At 44.3% G+C, this 17,195-nt stretch overlaps 1 protein-coding gene across 1 annotated transcript; it reads right to left on the reverse strand.

Annotated features, from left to right (window-relative positions):
• Positions 1-3,125: 3,125 nt before the first annotated feature.
• On the reverse strand, positions 3,126-12,542 carry LOC120869433 (trophoblast Kunitz domain protein 1-like). The gene is made up of 4 exons (XM_040248750.1): positions 12,443-12,542; positions 7,526-7,609; positions 4,135-4,354; positions 3,126-3,686 (listed from the first exon to the last, which is right to left on the reverse strand). Exons 1-4 carry the CDS (start codon positions 12,540-12,542, stop codon positions 3,662-3,664), a joined length of 429 nt encoding a protein of 142 aa, XP_040104684.1. The 3' UTR covers positions 3,126-3,661.
• Between the last annotated feature and the right edge of the window lie 4,653 nt (positions 12,543-17,195).

Here is a 17,195-nt window from a genome sequence, read left to right on the forward strand (position 1 = left end):
AATAAAGTAAAGGGAATGAGCAGAAGGGAAGCAGAGACATAAACACATCTCTAGAGCGTGACCACCCACTGCCCCTCACCTGGTTTCACCAACAGGAGATCTACCTACCTGCCAGAGTGGACCTCGGGGGACAGAGTGGATCTCAGGGACCTTGGAAGATTACTTACCACCCATTTACCCCCACCACAACTCTGGACTCTTCACTAGTGGTTTTTGGAACAGAGGAACTCAGTGTGAGTCTCAGTTCTGCCATTTCATAGCTATGTGATCTGAGGCGGGAAATTACCCTCTTCTTCACTTGTAGCATCATATCACGTTGCTCACATCGTGAGGCTGTTCCAGATCATCATGGACATATATTCTTCTCCCTGCAAAGTCAACGTCCTTTGAAACGATAATAATAATGAGTAATTATTGTAATTGACACTTAATGGCATTGACCAAAGAGACACACAAAGACAGCGGAGGGTTGCAAAAAGAGCTGGACCTGGGTGAGGTCAATCACTGAAGCAAGAGGGCTTCAGTTATCTCTGAGGAAGAAGGAGACCTAATTGGAATTGGGGCTATGACTCCACTCTGGCACTGCGCCAGTTACTTGAGCAGGAATTTCTAGAAGATGACATCACTACAGTCAACGTTATTTGTTCCTTTCTTACTACAGTCAACAGCACATCTAAAGAGCAGTCAGGAGTGGTGGAATCTAATACTTGATGTGCTTCTAGACAATTTGTTTTGGTGTTCAATGCCATTAGCAGCGCAATCAACATGGTTTTTAAAAGTATGCAAATCTGGGGACTTCGTAATGCAGCTATCACCATCTTCTTTCATTAAAAGCATAAGTAAAATCTGTGTCTCAGGGAGATGAAATGACTTGCCAAAGACCAGAAAATATAGTCAGTTGTTGAAGCTAAGCTTTTTCATTAATACCAAGTAATTTTCTTTACACTGTTATCAACTAAAAATTATTAAAAATTAGATAACATATATTTATACTACTAATATCACTATTATCATATCTGACTTTCATTAAATGGTTACTCAGGCAGTCTTGGACAAAGAATTTAACAAATAAATCTCTTTCATTCTCATCAATACTCTATGAGATTGATAAAGAAAGACAAAAGCAACCTCTGAATTCTAAGACCTGGCCTGATACCACAATGACCCTTATGTTCTTCTGCTCAAGATAAACACTTTACAAAGCTTCAACATCAGATGAGGTCATTCTGCGTTGGTGAAAAATTTAGACAAAAATAGGACATTGGGTAATCATGTTTTAGCCCTGAGCAAAGGAGCTACATTACACAAACTATCGATATGACCAAATACCTTCCTATCTTGAGTGACAGCTTTTCTTGAACAAGTACTGCTCTAAACTCTATTTAGTCTTCCCTTCTTAGAGTGAAAATTAAGATATCAATCAGATAACCCTATGTATGAGACAGCAAAAGAGACACAGATGTATACAACAGTCTTTTGGACTCTGTGGGAGAGGGTAAGGGTGGGATGATTTGGAAGAATGGCATTGAAACATGTATATTACCATATGCAAAACAGATCTCCAGTCCAGGTTCGATGCATGGGACAGGGTGCTCAGGGCTGGTGCACTGGGATGACCCTGAGGGATGGTATGGGGAGGGAGGTGGGAGGGGGGGTTCAGGATGGGGAACACATGTACACACAAGGCTGATTCATGTCAATGTATGGCAAAAACTACTACAATATTGGAAAGTAATTAGCCTCCAATTAAAATGAATAAATTTTTAAAAAATAAATAAAATAAAATATAAAATCAAAATAAATAAATAAATAAATGCTTTACATATTTTGCTCCAAAAAAAGAAAATAAAAGATACCAATCAGAGAACTACTCCACTTCCTAAATACCATCCTTCCAGAGCAAAGCCGTCTTCCTGATACCTTCCCCAAATTCAAATCACAGAAGCCCACATCTTATAAGTTCCTTCGAACATTGTCTTAATATGACAGCATATTGTTTTCCAAGATGATTCCTGTTTCTTGCTGCTGTGAGTAGTAAATAAATCCAACGAGCTCAACTAGAAACAGGAGTATTTCAAGTGGTCTCTGGCTAGAAACATGAACAAGTACCAGCCTTATCCTCGAAGTGAAGTGAAGTGAAGTCGCTCTTTGCGACCCCATGAGCTGTAGCCTACCAGGCTCCTCTGTCGATGGGATTTTCCAGGCAATAGTCCTGGAGCGGATTGCCATTTCCTTCTCCAGGGGATCTTCCCAACCCAGGGATCGAACCCGGGTCTCCCGCATTGTAAACAGACACTTTACCGTCTGAGCCACCAGGGAAGCCTTATCCTTATTTTATAACTAAAGAATGCCAAGTTCAGAGATGTTGAGAATTTGCCTAAGACTGGAAAGCTATGAAAAACAGCACCAGCACCCTATGTGTTCTCATCTATTTCACTTGCTTCAGTCCCCACGGTAAACTTTACTCATCTGTAGTGACATAGATACTGTTTCTGAAGTTGCTTCCATTCTAAATCTTCCCAGAAACAGAACAGGAAAGCATCATCACAGTCCTTCTGCTTGGGAAAGTGGGGACCCACCATGTTAGGAAATGAATACGGCAGCTAAGTGCCATCTCTATGATTCCATTTCCTCCCTTGAAGGATTCTTAGCATGAGTAACAGAATAATGCAAGCAAAATGCTTGCACAGAGCCTGGGACACTAAATGAGAGTTGCTCTTCTTTACCAGAACTAAAAAAAATTCCTCCCCAAATGTGACATCAGAGAACAGGATTCCTTAGAAATAGAAATTGGACAACTGAGCCCCAAGCCCTTTCTCCTTCTGAGAGTCCAGGAGAACAACCTGGCCTCAAATTTGAACTGAACTTAGAAGTAAGAAATGAAGTTTTCATGTGCAGATGTGTGCCTCCCAGGTTTCTGTGTAGCTTGGGTGACTACTAAGATGATGAAGCTATAATAGGTTTGCTTCCTATACCTGGTAGGGCACAGTCTCTGGACAGGAAAAAAGGAGGTCCCCAATCCTCTGCAGAACAGTGAGAAGGATCACCATTTCCATGGACTCTGCTGGTTAAGTTTTGTAGTTCCAAACAACAGACTCCAGTCAGTTTAATTTTTAATATGTATTTATTTAAATATAAACCACAGTGTTTGAAGCTACAGAAAGGAAAACCACAGCTTCATTGTGGGGTCAAGAGGCTTCTTTATCCCAAACCCTTCTCTTATTACTGACAATGAGAACTGAATGCTAGAAATTCCTCTTGGCCACCCAGAAGGAGAGCAGTGATTGTGGGGACAGGTTGAAGGTGAGAATACCATGAGGATGGAGGTAAAAACAAAAATCCTGTGTTACACCACAGCCTTGTATTTAATCTGGTCATGAGGAATGTGCTCCTACATTCCTTCCTTCTTTCCTCAAATAATTATAAACTGTCTCATTGGTGTCAGGAACTGTGTGAAGTGCTAGGGGTACAGGGGAGACATGCTCTCATGGTGCTGAGAGCCAGCTGGATGAGACAGAATTAGACATGTTGACCAACAGAGGAAAGGAAATAGGCAGGTTCTGCTGAGGAGGGTGGGGGAGAGAAGGGCTGCAAGGAGACGGAACTGTTTCAGAAGCAGCCACAGCCCAGCCCTGCAGGGGTCTTCCTTGAATTTCGAGTTTCAGGGACCACTCTTCACATGTCCTCTGCAAAAAGAAAGGAACTTGTTGAGTGACATCACTGTGGCCCCAGACCTGGACACTGGTCATCTTGACAGAGCCTAAACTTTCCAAACAATATGGAACTGTAGTGCCCAGGACCCAAATGACCTACAAGAAGGAAGTGAGTTTTTCAAGCCTAAATGGGGCATTCAGGAGCACTGCAGACCTGCCCTTGAGGGTGGCTGAATCAGTGTTCCCAACTGAGAAGGAGGAGCATGTGATCAGGCTGAGATGATCACAAAGAGGCGTCTGGGGTTGACCTGCCATTCTCTCCCTGGACAACTCGCTCAGTGTGTGGTTTCACAGGACACGGCAGCCTCTCCTGGCAGCAGCGAGGAGGAAGACACTGTGCAGGGTGAATGGTGTGTGGCCCCCTGAGCTCCGCCTCTTTCCCCAGCCCTTCCCCTCCCCCTGTGCCCTCCCCCTGTCTTACCCCTGGGACTCTTTCAGTGTGCAGCAGGTCTTCATGCAGTCGGGACAGCAGGACTTTAAGCAGTCCTCTATCGTGTTGAAGTTGTTTTTGTTCCCTTCGCAGCCACCGTAAACAAACGGCTCGCAGCATCCGGTCTTGGCGTTGTAGAAGTACCTGGCTGTCTTGTTCTTGCAGGAACCAGCTAACTTAGGCTCCAGGCAAAAGGCAGGCTGAGAATCTGCTGGAATGAGAGGGGTAATGGCTCAGTTATGAGGATGGTCATCACAGCTCCGTAGAAGGCCAACAACTAGAACCTCCAGTTTGTTTGGGGTAGAGAATGTTAGGGTTGTGGGGATGGTCAAATTGAAATGCCCATTTGAAAACCTCCTTTCCTTTCTGGGACAGAATTATGAAGGTTGCTAAGCGTGACATGTTATAGTAATCATGTGCAAAGTATTTTAAGAAAAATTGATATAATGCCTTTGAATAGCCTTAAAACTTCAGAAGGACTTCCGAGGTGGTTCAGTGGTTAAGAATTTGCCTTCCAACAAAGGAGTCCTATCTTCAATCCCTTGTCAAGGAATTAAAGTCCCAAATGCTGTAGGCACGGAGTTGACAGGCCATAACTACTGAGTCTGGGACCCACAAATAAGAACCAGCCCATACAAACAAATACATAAATGCTTAAAAAGGAAAAAAAAAAAAAAAAAAAAACAACAACAAGAAGAGGACAAAGGTAAAAATTATTCCCTATATGTCAATAATTAATGGGTCTGGATAACAGAGTTTTATAATATTATTAATATTCTCTTTGCTTAAGTGTGTGGTAAAAAAACTTTTCACCATTAATAACAATGGTGAAGGAATCATGCTATAATGGGAAAAGGCACGAAGAAAACGTAACACTGTGTTTACTTTGGTTACCTCACAAGGACTCTATAAAATGAATATTGATACTAATGATATTGTGATTCTAAGAAGAAATATACACATTTCTTTTTTCATCATTTTCGTGACACTGTTCCTAAAATTCTCGGTATTTCTTATATGATGAGAACAATAAAGGTGTCTTTTGGTATGTGAAGTTGATGAGTTTGAAAAGACCCTCGTAAGCCCAGCATGGGCTCTGATATTGCACCAGAAAGGACTGCCTACAGGAGGGTGAAAACTTTCATTCCCACCTTCGCCCATGGTCTTTCTTCCACAATCTCCTTGCCTTCCCTCAACCTCAAGGAGGTTCATGGAGCTGTCTGTTGAACAGTCCCCAGTGGCTAATGATTTAATGCATCATGACTAGGTAATGAAGCCTCCATAGAAACCTCAACAGAGGAAGACATGTACGTTATTCTAGAGACCTGGGATCCACCCAGGGAACATGGATATGGACACACACATGAATACACTCTCCATGTGGACCACCGCAGCAGCCTGCTCAGTGGGGCGCTGTCTCTGCTCCTTGCCCCCTAGAGGACACTCTGTGCACTGCAGCCTCAGGGATTCTGTTATTCAGTCCTATCCCACGGCTCCCTGGAGACCAATTCCTCAGTGAGTCCCCTTTTTCATGATAGTGAAATTCTGATTCTTAAAAAGTCCTGCAGGGCTCCTCGCTACCTGCTCCCGTGACCTCTATGCCTCATCCATTTCCACTTCTTTCCCCTCACCTAAACCAACCCAGCTCCAGCCACCCTGGCCGTGGCTCCTGCTCAAACACAGTAGTAATGAGTAACCAGGCACGTTATTTCTGCAGTTCTGCTCAGTACTTCCTTATCACAGAGGGTTTCCCTGACCCTTTAGAGAAAAAGCACAGCATCCTTTCTCTGCTTTACTCTCTACCTTCAAGAAACTGATAACCTACCATAAGATTTCACTCTTTGGTATTTTTAGGTGTCCCTCCTAGAAGGCAATTTGTTTTGCCATATTTTTTTGACAGCTGTGTCCCGATCCCCAAGAACACTGCTTTGTAGGGACTTCCTAACTCCTATTTTCATTCTCTCCACAATTGCAAGGTCATCAAATAGAATGAGTATAATTGAATTCCTTTTAGTACAAAATCACCTTGATGATGGGGCACATCAACGTAATGGTCAATCTCCCTCTAACACTCAGTCTGCTGAGAAGATAACAAAAGAATGTGTCCTGGGTATCTTGAACCCCAAAACCTCTGAACCCAAATACTTATGGATATTTATGGAAGTTTTCAATAAATAATCATATTGACTGAATTAGCCACTATTGCTGATTAATCGTAAGTTCAGAGCCTGCCCCTGAAGGTTCCTGTGCTGCTTTTCCTGAGTGCTCTCATGACCTAGCAAAGAAAGTAAATGCCAAGAGTTTCAGGAGGCCTGGGCAATGAACCAGGACAAGGAGCAAATATGGATCAAATATGAATAATAAACTCAGTCAGAAGAGAATAAGGAAAAGGGCCTGGAGGCTTCGCTCGTATCGTCTCAGCCTTGACCCCGTGAGCCAGACCACACAAGCATGTTTCTTGTGCTCCTGCAGTTGCTGCTCAGTGGCCCCAGGTCTTTCTGATTATTCTAATAATAAAGGAATGATCATTATTTGACACCTCAATATGTTTTCTTGCCCAAAGGAAATCAAATGATAAAGTTCTTCAGATTAACACAGTGGTGGATAATGGACAAAATTGGTCATGAAATGTGAATAAATTCTTTATATTCATGACTGGTAATCTGTTCAGAGAACCCATGTAACATGTTTCCTCTGTTCAGATGAGGAAACTGCAGATGACTCACCCCAGGACACAGAGCATGTGGGTGGTAGGGTCAGGACAAGTAGCTATGATGTCACAACCCATCTGATACAATGCCTGATTCTACCAGGAATTCTAAAAATATAGCTTACTTGTAAGAGTTTCCAGCTTCCCAGGTGGCTCAGATGGTAGAGACCCTGACTGCAATGCAGGAGACCTGGGTTTGATCCTGGGTTGGAAAGGTCCCCTGGAGAAGGGCATGGCAACCCACTGCAGTATTCAGGCAGAGGAGCCTGTGGCCTTCAGTCCATGGGGTGGCAAAGAGTGGGACATGACTGTGCAACTAACACTCCACTTTCACTGTAAGATTTTCTGGGTGCCGTGTTCTATTTTCATTGCTTCCCTGTCCCTAGGTCTCATCTAAGCACCTAAATCACAGGAGAGAGTGAGCTCGTGTTTACCCTATCACCAGATATGTGGTGTCTCCACCATCAACCAGTTCCCCAGACACCCCCTGGGCGTCCCCCAATCAATCGACATCTGAAATGAAGTCCGTGCAGTTAGTGCACATCCCACCTATTGAAGGATCATGACTGTCCTCACTTTAGTCCCAGCCACAGGGTCCCGACCAGCTTAGGCTTGTGAGCAAATGTCTAAAATGTAGAGGTCCATCTCCCCAGAGGTGCAGAAAGTACAAACCTTTATTCTCCTCTTCGAATATATATGTTGGGAACTCCTGTAATGTATGGTTCTCAAGCTGCCTTAAGGAAATCAACACCTCGCCTATGAAAAAGAGAAAATTTCAAGAGTTTCAGGAGGCCTGGTCCATGAAACAGGAAAATGATCAACCATGGATAAGAAAATAAGGGTCAAAAAAGGACAAAGGAAAAGGCCTGAGACTTTAACAATGTTGTATCAGCCTTGGTCCCACAGCCTACCACACAAGGGCTGTTTCTTGCTTTTCCAGCAGTTGCTCTCCTCCATAGTTCAACATCTTTCAATTAGTTTTAATAATAGAGGAACAATCATTATTTGATAAAGAAATATTTTTACTTGGCCAAATCAAGAAGGTAGAGAAATTTGTGTTTCAGATTAACATATCATGGTGGAAAATGGACAAATCTGGCTATGGCATATGAATGAACACTTTCTATTCAAGACTCGTCATCTGTTCAAATAACTCATGGAACATGCTTCCCCTGTTTAGATGAGGAAACTACAGATGACTTGCCCCAGCACACAAGCCTGTGAGTGGCCTGGTCAGGACAGGATACTGTCATGTCACAACCCATTTGAAACATTATTGATTCTGCTAGGAACTCAAAAATACAGATGACTGGTAAGAGTTTCTGGGTGCAGTGTCCCACTTTCACTACTCACTTCTCCCCAAGCCTCACCTGAGCCCTCAGATACAGAGGACAGTGGGTCTGGGTTTTTTCCTGACACTAAATATGTTGTTTCTCCACCAACACCATCCAGTTCCCAACACCAACCGGGCAGCCTTCTGTCCACTGACTTCTGATACTATGTCTGTGGAGTCAGGGCCAATGCCACAGGTTGAGGGATCCAGACGGTCCTGACTTCAGATGCCAGACATGTAGTCTCAAGCCACTTATGATTCTGACCATCTAACTAAAAGTGAGAGTTTCTATGACCCCACCTCCATGCACAATACCTTAATCAAACCAGCGACCAAACTCAGGAGAATTTTTACACACTGTTCTCAGATTAATGTATAGGATTAGTGAAGTGAAGTTGCTCAGTCGTGTCCGACTCTTTACGACCCCATAGACTGGGGCCTGCCAGGCTCCTCTGTCCATGGGATTTTCCAGGCAATAGTACTGGAGTGGGTTGCCATTTCCTTCTCCAGGGGATCTTCCCAACCCAGGGCTCGAACCCGGGTCTCCTGCATTGTAGACAGACGCTTTACCATCCGAGCCACCAGGGAAGTCAATGGATAGGATTAAATCTGAGAAAAAGTGAAATGGAGGAGATATTTAGGGCAAAGTGAGAGTGGAGGTGAGCGGAGCCTCCGTGCCCTGGTGAGCACAGCACCCTTACCTCACCACAATTTGTTCCCACCTCATAAGCTCTGTGAGCCAATATTTATGGATTTTTATTGAAGTTTCACTAAACAGGGATACTTATTGAATCCTCGACCAGTAGTAACTGATTTCAGTTTCAGTGCCATCCCCTCTTCCCACAGGTGCAGAAAGTTCAAACCTTCAAGGCATTTTTTGAATGTTTCGGCCGCTTTTCTGATCATCTTGCATGCCTTGCATATAATTTTGGTACCTATGAAAGAAAGAAATTCCAAAATTTGCAGGAGTCTTGGACCATAAACCAGGATGAGGTTCAAATATGGAAAATAAATTGATGTCAAAAGTGGACAAGGGAAGAGGCCTGGAGACTTTGCTAGTATTGTATCAGCCTTGGTTCCGTGAGCCAGCCACCCAAGGGCTGTGTTTCATGCATTCCTAGCACTTGCTCTACTAAGTGGTTCCAGGCCTTTCTAATTAATTTTTATTGTACAAGGATAATCATTGTGATGCATAAAGGTTCTTTCTTGTCCCAAGCAAGTAGGTAGAGAAATCTTTTCAAATGAACATATCCTGTTGGACATTAACCAAAATTGGCCATGAAATGTGAATAAACTCTTTATATCTGTGGCTGGCAGTATGTTCAAAGAAATCAAGTGGCATGTATCTGCTGTTCAGAAGAGGAAGCTATCGATGACTTGCCACAGGACACAAGGCATGTGGGTGGCAGGGTCAGGACAAGATACTTCCCTGTTACAACCCATCTGTTACACTATCCTGTTCTGCCAGGAACTCTGAAAATACCAATAACTGCTGAGAGCATCTGGGTGCAGTGTCCTACCTTCATTACTCCCCTATCCCCAGGACTCACCTGAGCTCCCAAGCACACAGAGTGTGAGTTTGGGTTTCCCTGACACCAAATACGTGGTGTCTCTAGAAACAACATCCAATTCCCCAAACACCCACTAAGTGTCCAACCAGTCAATTTACTTCTGATACGAAATTGAGGGAGTTGGTACAGACTCTGCATGTTGAGGACTAAATCTGTCCTCAGTTCAGATGCCAGCCATGTTGTCCCGAGTCATTCATGATTTGACAAAACGACTAAAACTGAGAAGTTCCAGTTATTGAACCTTCATGTTCAATAACTCAATAGATCTGATTGATGACCAGCTCAGGACAACCACTTACATACTGATCTCACATTGTTATTGTTAAGGATAAATCTAAGGACAGTGGAGCCAGTGAGATGTGCAGGGCGAAGTGGAAATGGATGTATGGGGAGCCTTCAAACCCTAAGAGCACAGCACCCTCACACCACCATCATGTGTTACCACCCCCAAATATCTCAGAATGCCTGTATCTATGGATTTTTATTGCAGTTTCCCTAAACAGACAGATTGATTGAATCATTGTCCAGTGGTGGCTGTTCTCAGTCTCAGTGCCCTCTTTTCTCCCAAGAGATCCAGAAAGTTCAAACCTATAATCACATCATCGACGATTTCTTTAATCACAGATGATACTGCAAGCTTCTCAGGTCCCCTTGTAAGGCTTGTCTCCAGACCTGTGAAAGACAGTAAATTCCAAGAGTTTCTGAACATGTAGGATGTGAACTAAGACAAGGATCAAATATGGATCATAAAATAGTAGTCGACAGTGGACAAGGGAGGAGACACATATGAATACTGAAATAATAGCCAAAAGGGGACAAGGGGAAGGGCCTGGAGACTTTACTAATATTGCATCAACCTTGGTCCAAGGAGCCAACCCACACAGGGCTGTGATTCATTCTTTCCCTACAGTGGCTCTGCTCATTCATCCCAGGTGTTTCTGGTTATTTTTCATAATAGAAGAATAACAATTATTTGGTACCTAAATATTATTTCTTGCCAAAAACAAGTAGGTAGAGAAATTGTTTTCAGATTAACACATCTTGTTGGAAAATGCACTAAATTCACCATGACATCTGATTCATCTCCCTTATATATATGACTGATAATCTGTTCAAAAACCCATGTATCATTATCTCTTGTTCCAATGAGAAAATTGCAGATGAGTTTTCCCAGGACGTGGCATGTGGGTGGCAGGGCCAGGACAAGATAGCATGTTATAACCCGTTTGATACACTCCCTCATTCTCCCAGGAACTCTGAAAATACAGATAAGTGAGAACAGTTTCTGGTTGCAACATGTACTCTCATTTCTCCCTTTTTCTGGAGCATCACCTGAGCCCCAAATCACAGGGGACAGTGAGTCTAGGTTTGCCTAGGTTTCCCTGACATCAAATATGTGGTGCAACCAATTCCCCAAACACCCACTGGGTGTCCAACAAGTCCATTTACTTCTGATTTCAAACCATGGAGTTACTGCAGATTCTGCGGTTTGAGGGCTCAAGTCTGCCCTCAGTTTAGATGCCAACCATGAGGCCCCGAGTCACTCGTGCTTGTGACTAAATGGCTAAAAATGGGGCATTCATGACCCCACCTTCACATTCAACAATTCAATAAAACCGGAGGCTGAACTTAGGAAAACCCTTACTTACTGTTCTCAGAAAAATGTACAAAATAGAGCTCAAGGCAGCAAAGGGAGGAGATATGTAGGGCAAAGAGGGAGGGAGGTGTGCCCAGCCCCCATGCACTAGTGAGCAGAGCACCATCACACCATCCTCCTGCATTCACCCACCTGCAAACTCTCTGAATGCCAACATTTCTGTATTTCTTTCTAGGTTTCTCTAAACAAGCATATCGGTTGGATAATCAGCCATGGGTGATTTTTCTCACTCTCTGTTCCCTCCCCTTAGCTCAAAGTGCTGGAATAAGAGGTGGTGAAGACTGTAACCTTTAAGCAGTATTTGAGGTTTCTTAGAGACCAGCCCCATTCTTAAGGTACCCTGAGTCACCTTTAGTGACTCATCTCATAACCACTAAAATCAGTAAATTCCAAGAGTTTAGGAGGCCTGGGCAGTATCACGACAAGGATCAAATATGGATCTTTTTATTACTACACTACAGTGCAGTTCATGGACAAGGCAGGGAGCAGGAATAGATAGTCTCACAAACAGGGTCCCTGATCTGGTGTAGTTAGGTGGGATTATTTATCTTTATATATATGAATTTTAATGTATCTCTTCATGCATATCATAATGTCAGTGGAGTTAAAAGCTTGCAACTTCCAACTTCCCTGGCAGGTCAGCAGTTAAGAATCCGCCTGACAATTCAGGGGACGTGGATTCGATCCCTAGTGTGAGAAAATTCCATGTTGCCTCAAGGGAACATGTGAACCGCAACTACTGAGTCCAGATGCCTAGAGTCCCCGCTCTGCAACAAGAGAAGCCACACCAATGAGAAGGCCACACACAGCAACCACAGAGTAGCCCTCGTGACTAGAGAATATCCTCACATGTTGAGGAACACCACGGCAGCCAACACCAAACTAACAACAAAATCCTGCCCAACTTGGCAGGAGAAATCCAGAGAGGGTTGGCAGCACCCACCCCACCACTGATCCCCTCCCCCTAACTCTTCTATGGACTCTCCTAATTTCTTGGGAACCTCCAGAGGAAAGGTGTCCAGACATACCTTGGTCCAGGGAATGGTGTTCATGCACTGGAGTACCGTCTACCAGGATAACCAGGAGGAAGAGAAGGGCTGCAGAGAGGCAGAGGCAGTTCATTTTCATGGCCTTGCAGAAGGGCTCCTGAGGATGCTGAGGTCAGACTGAGCTTTTAATATCCTGGCTGAGAGGTGGGATCAGGCAATGAGGAGGAGAGTGAGGGAGGGGAGGAGCTGAGTCAGTCCTGTTTATTGCATAATCTCCCTCCTAACCATGCCTCCTGCATCTTTCTGCAGGGGCCAAAGGTCCAGTAAGAGTAGAACTTAGATGTGACCATGCCTGTGGGTCTCCTGTCAATACAGATCATGATTTCAATATGTTCACTTGGGGAGCATCCCAGGACCTAGAGCAGGGCATGGCACATGATGGACGGTCAGTATGTGGATGAGACAAATCATAGGACCTATAAGTGAAAAGCAGTGTGTGAGCCCACATCCTCCTTTTCAGCCTCCTGCACATGCCATCTCACCTGGACCTCAATGCCCTGACCCCCCTCACCTAGCTCAGGTGACAGCTGTGACACAGGCCACCTTCCTCCAACCATTGTCACAGCGTCTCCACTGGATGGACACTTGCTATTTACCAGACACTGGTCCAGGCAGGAACTTAGCTGGGGAAGTTGATGTCCTCCTGGACTGTAACCCAGTGTGTTCACTTTGGTCACAGCATGAGCACAGAAATAATGGAATATTGAGGGAATATTGATACTGTGACTTATGTAAGAAATATGAATTCAGTCTTCCTATTCCTGACACAGAGCTCCTAACGTTGCTGAAGTTTCCTGAGAGATGAGAGAAACAAGGAGACTTGTCATGTGAGGGAGATGACTAGTAAACACTCAGCCTACACCAAGAACAGAGTTGGTTGCCTGGGTAACCAACACTTGATTGGGAGAGTGGCAATTTTCATTTCCGCCTTTCCTCTTTCCCTGCTCCCACACCTCAGGGAGGAGTGAGGGGTGGAGGGTGAATCCATGATAAATGCCTAAAGATTGAATGAATCATGATTTGGAATGAAGTCTCACAAAAACCTTTACAGAGCAAGTCATACATGTTCTGCTAAGGAAATAAGATCTACTCAAGGAAAGACACAGGTACACACAGCACCATGGCTCACTGGACCGATGCAGCAGCCTGCCCAGGCGCCTCTGTCTCTGCCCTTCACCCCTAGAGGTCATTCTCCATTCTGTAGTCTCAGTAGGTCAGTTCAGTCAGTTTAGCCACTCAGTCGTGTCAGACTCTTTGCGAACCCATGGACTGCAGCACGCCAGGCTTCCCTGTCCATCACCAACTCCCGGAGCCTACTCAAACTCCATTGAGTCAGTGATGAGTCATTTCCATTGAGTCAGTGATGCCATCCAACCATCTCATCCTCTGTCCTCCCCTTCTCTTCACATCTTTAATTTTTCCCAGTATCATAGTAGTGAGTAGTGAAAGTCACTCAGTCGTGTCTGACCCTTGCAGCCCCATAGACTGTAGCCTGCCAGGCTCCTCTGTCCATGGGATTCTCCAGGCAAGAATACTGGAGTGAGTTGTCATTTCCTTCTCCAGGGGATCTTCCCTACCCAGGAAAGGAACCCAGGTCTCCTGTATTGCAGGCAGATTCTTTACCAACTGAGCTATGAGGGAAGCTCCCAGCATCGCGGTCTTTTCAAATGAGTCAGTTCTTCCCATTAGGTGGCCCAAGTATTGGAGTTCAGCTTCAGCATCAGTCCTTCCAATGAATACTCAAGACTGATCTCCTTTAGGATGGACTGGTTGGATCTCTTTGCTGTCCAAAGGACTCTCAAGAGTCTTCTCCAACACCACGGTTCAAAAGTATCAATTCTTCAGTGCTCAGCTTTCTTTACAACCCAACTCTCACATCCATATACGACTACTGGAAAAACCAAAGTTTTGACTAGATGGACCTTTGTTGGCAGCCTCAGGGATCCTCTTAAAATTTGAATTCTATCACATGGCTACCATAGCCAGTCTCTCAGTGACTCCCCAGCTCTCTCAGAGTCAAATTCGGATTTGATAAAGTCCTAGAAGTTTCCTCATGACCTTCCCCCATGGCCTCTCTGCTTCATCCCCTTCCACTCCCCTCCCCTCACCCACTCAGCTCCAGCTACTCTGGTCTGGGCTGCTGGGCAAACACACCAGTCTCATTTTTGGCAGCCTCTGCTCAAGGCCTCATTATTACAGAGTGTTTCCCTGACCCCTTAAGCCTCATGAATCCCCATCACTCTCTTTTTTCACGTCACTCATCACCACCTGCCATAGCATTTCCCCATATCTTCATTGTCTGTTGGTCTAAGAAGGCATATAATTTTACTATATTTTGTTTACAGTTGTTTTCCTAAACCAAGAAATATACCTTCTAGGATATTTCTGGGATATTGATGTTGAGAGAGAGAGGCTTCATCACCAAATAGACTAACAGGAATTTTATTATATCCAGACTCTTCAATGACTGTGTACTTAGCTTGAGTATGACATGAGAGATTCGTTTACTTGATAAGTATTTATCAAATATGTAGGCTTTATGTCCCAGAAGGTCTTTTGGTGTGTATATATATACACATACAGAAAGAGAGAGCTTCCCTCATGTGTCCATGGTAAACATTGCCTGCAATGCAGGAGACCTGAGTTTAATCCCTGGATCAGGAAAATCCCCTCAAGAAGGGAATGGCTAACTACTCCACTATTCTTGCCTGGAGAATTCCATGGACAGAAGAGCTGGTGGGCTACAGTCCATAGGGTCACAAAGATCAGACACAACTGAGCCATTAACACTTCTATTTTTTTTTCACCTGTCTATACAATTATGAGTCTCCTCTATAACTGCATATCCTGATAGGAAAATTAAATAATAGTCTGACAGGACAACAAAATGAGGTGCATTGAATTTTGATTTATGTCACACCAGCCTGGAAAAAACTCTGCATCTTGAGCAAACTCTCAAAAGTACTGCATTTTCTGCTGTTCCTACACTTGTCTCCAAAGGTATGAAGCTCAGCTTTCGCTCAACATTCTGATTAATTTCATTACACAGAAAAGATCATTATTTGACAGATAAATTTTTTAGAGGGATGGTGAGGAAATGTAGGCAGAAAAGTCTTTTGGACTAAAACATTTTCATGGAAAGTGGACATCATTGTCCATGAATGTGTAAACTCTTTACACTCATGACTGGTAATTCTTTCAAAAAACTCATGTAACCTGGTCCCCATGTTCAGGAAATGAAACTGCAGATGACTTGCTCCAGGACAGAAAGCCTGTGAGTGGTAAGATCAGCACAATCCAGTGCTTATGAGTTTTAATTGAGGGTTGGATGCAGGTAATTTGATTGAATCTTTGGCCACTGATGCCTGAACCCAGTATCAGTACCCTTTCCTGTCCCCCAGAGGGACTGGGCTTGATAGTTCTAACCCTTTAATCACCTGATGGCAGGCAGTGGAATCCAGTCCCATCCAGACACTATCTTAGGCCCCATCCTTCACTCATCTCCTGATTTTGATGCAGAAAATACAAGTGTTTCAGGGGGCCTGGGGCATGGACAGAGACAGGGGTCAAATTTGGATTTTATTGTGACACTACAGTAAGATCAGGGTCCAGGCAGTGACCAGAAATAGGGTCCCTGAAATGAAAACTGCTAAATTTACCAGAAGAAATGCAGAGAGATTTCGCTGTACCCACCCCACACCTGTACCTGAGTGCCTTCCACGAACTCCTCTCATCACCTGTCCCCTTCCTGTAGAGGAGAAGTGAGCCAGGGCTTTCCCTGGGACCAGTTCCTGATTTTATCAGGTGCCCAGGAAGGCAAGAAGGGCTAAAGAGAGGCAGAGCTGGCTCATCTTTGTGGCCTTGCAGGAAAGCCTCTTGGGAAAGCTGGGGGCCGACTGAGCTTTTGGTACCCAAGCTAAGGGGTCAGAACAGATGACAAACAGGGAAGTGAGGAAGGGGTTGATCTGGGATCAGTCTTGTACATTGTGTAAGCTCCCCACCTCTCATGGTTTTGCTTCTGCCTGTTGGGGCCAAATGCCCAGTATCATTGATTCTCAAAGTTCCTTATGCCTGTGGGTCTAATGGGAAACACAGCTTGTGATTCCAAAGGGGAAATTTTGTTCCAATATGGTCACTCACGGAGAATCCCAGCCCCTAGAGCACAGCATGGCATGTGGTGGATGGTCAGTGAGTGGATGAGAGCAAGTCAAAGATGGAGCATTGATCAGTGCTGTTGGCTCAGTAGGTGAAAAATCTGCCTCCAATGCAGGAGACCCAGGTTTGAACCCTGGGTTGGGAAGATCCCCAGGAGAAGGAAATGGCCACCCACTCTGGTATTCTTGCCTGGAGAATCCCATGGACAGAGGAGCCTGGTGGGCTACAATCCATGGACTCAGCTTACAAAGACTGAGTGACTAAGCACAGCACACTGTTGATCAGTAGTGTGTTAGCTCATATCTCCTTTTCAGCTGAGTTAAATTCACCCATTCCATTCCATTTTAGTTCACTGATTCATAAAATGTCAATGTTCACTCTTGCTATCTCCTGTTTGACCACTTCCAACTTGCTTTGATTCATGGAACTAACATTCCAGGTTCTTATGCAATATTGCTGTTTATAGCATTGGACTTTACTTCCATCACCACTCACATCCATAACTGGGTGTTATTTTTGCTTTGTCTCCATCTCTTCATTCTTTCTGGAGTTATTTCTCCACTGATCTCTAGCAGTA

Source organism: Oryx dammah, unplaced genomic scaffold (genome assembly GCF_014754425.2).
Source record: "Oryx dammah isolate SB20612 unplaced genomic scaffold, SCBI_Odam_1.1 HiC_scaffold_10, whole genome shotgun sequence".
In the NCBI taxonomy this organism is placed as follows: domain Eukaryota; kingdom Metazoa; phylum Chordata; class Mammalia; order Artiodactyla; family Bovidae; genus Oryx; species Oryx dammah.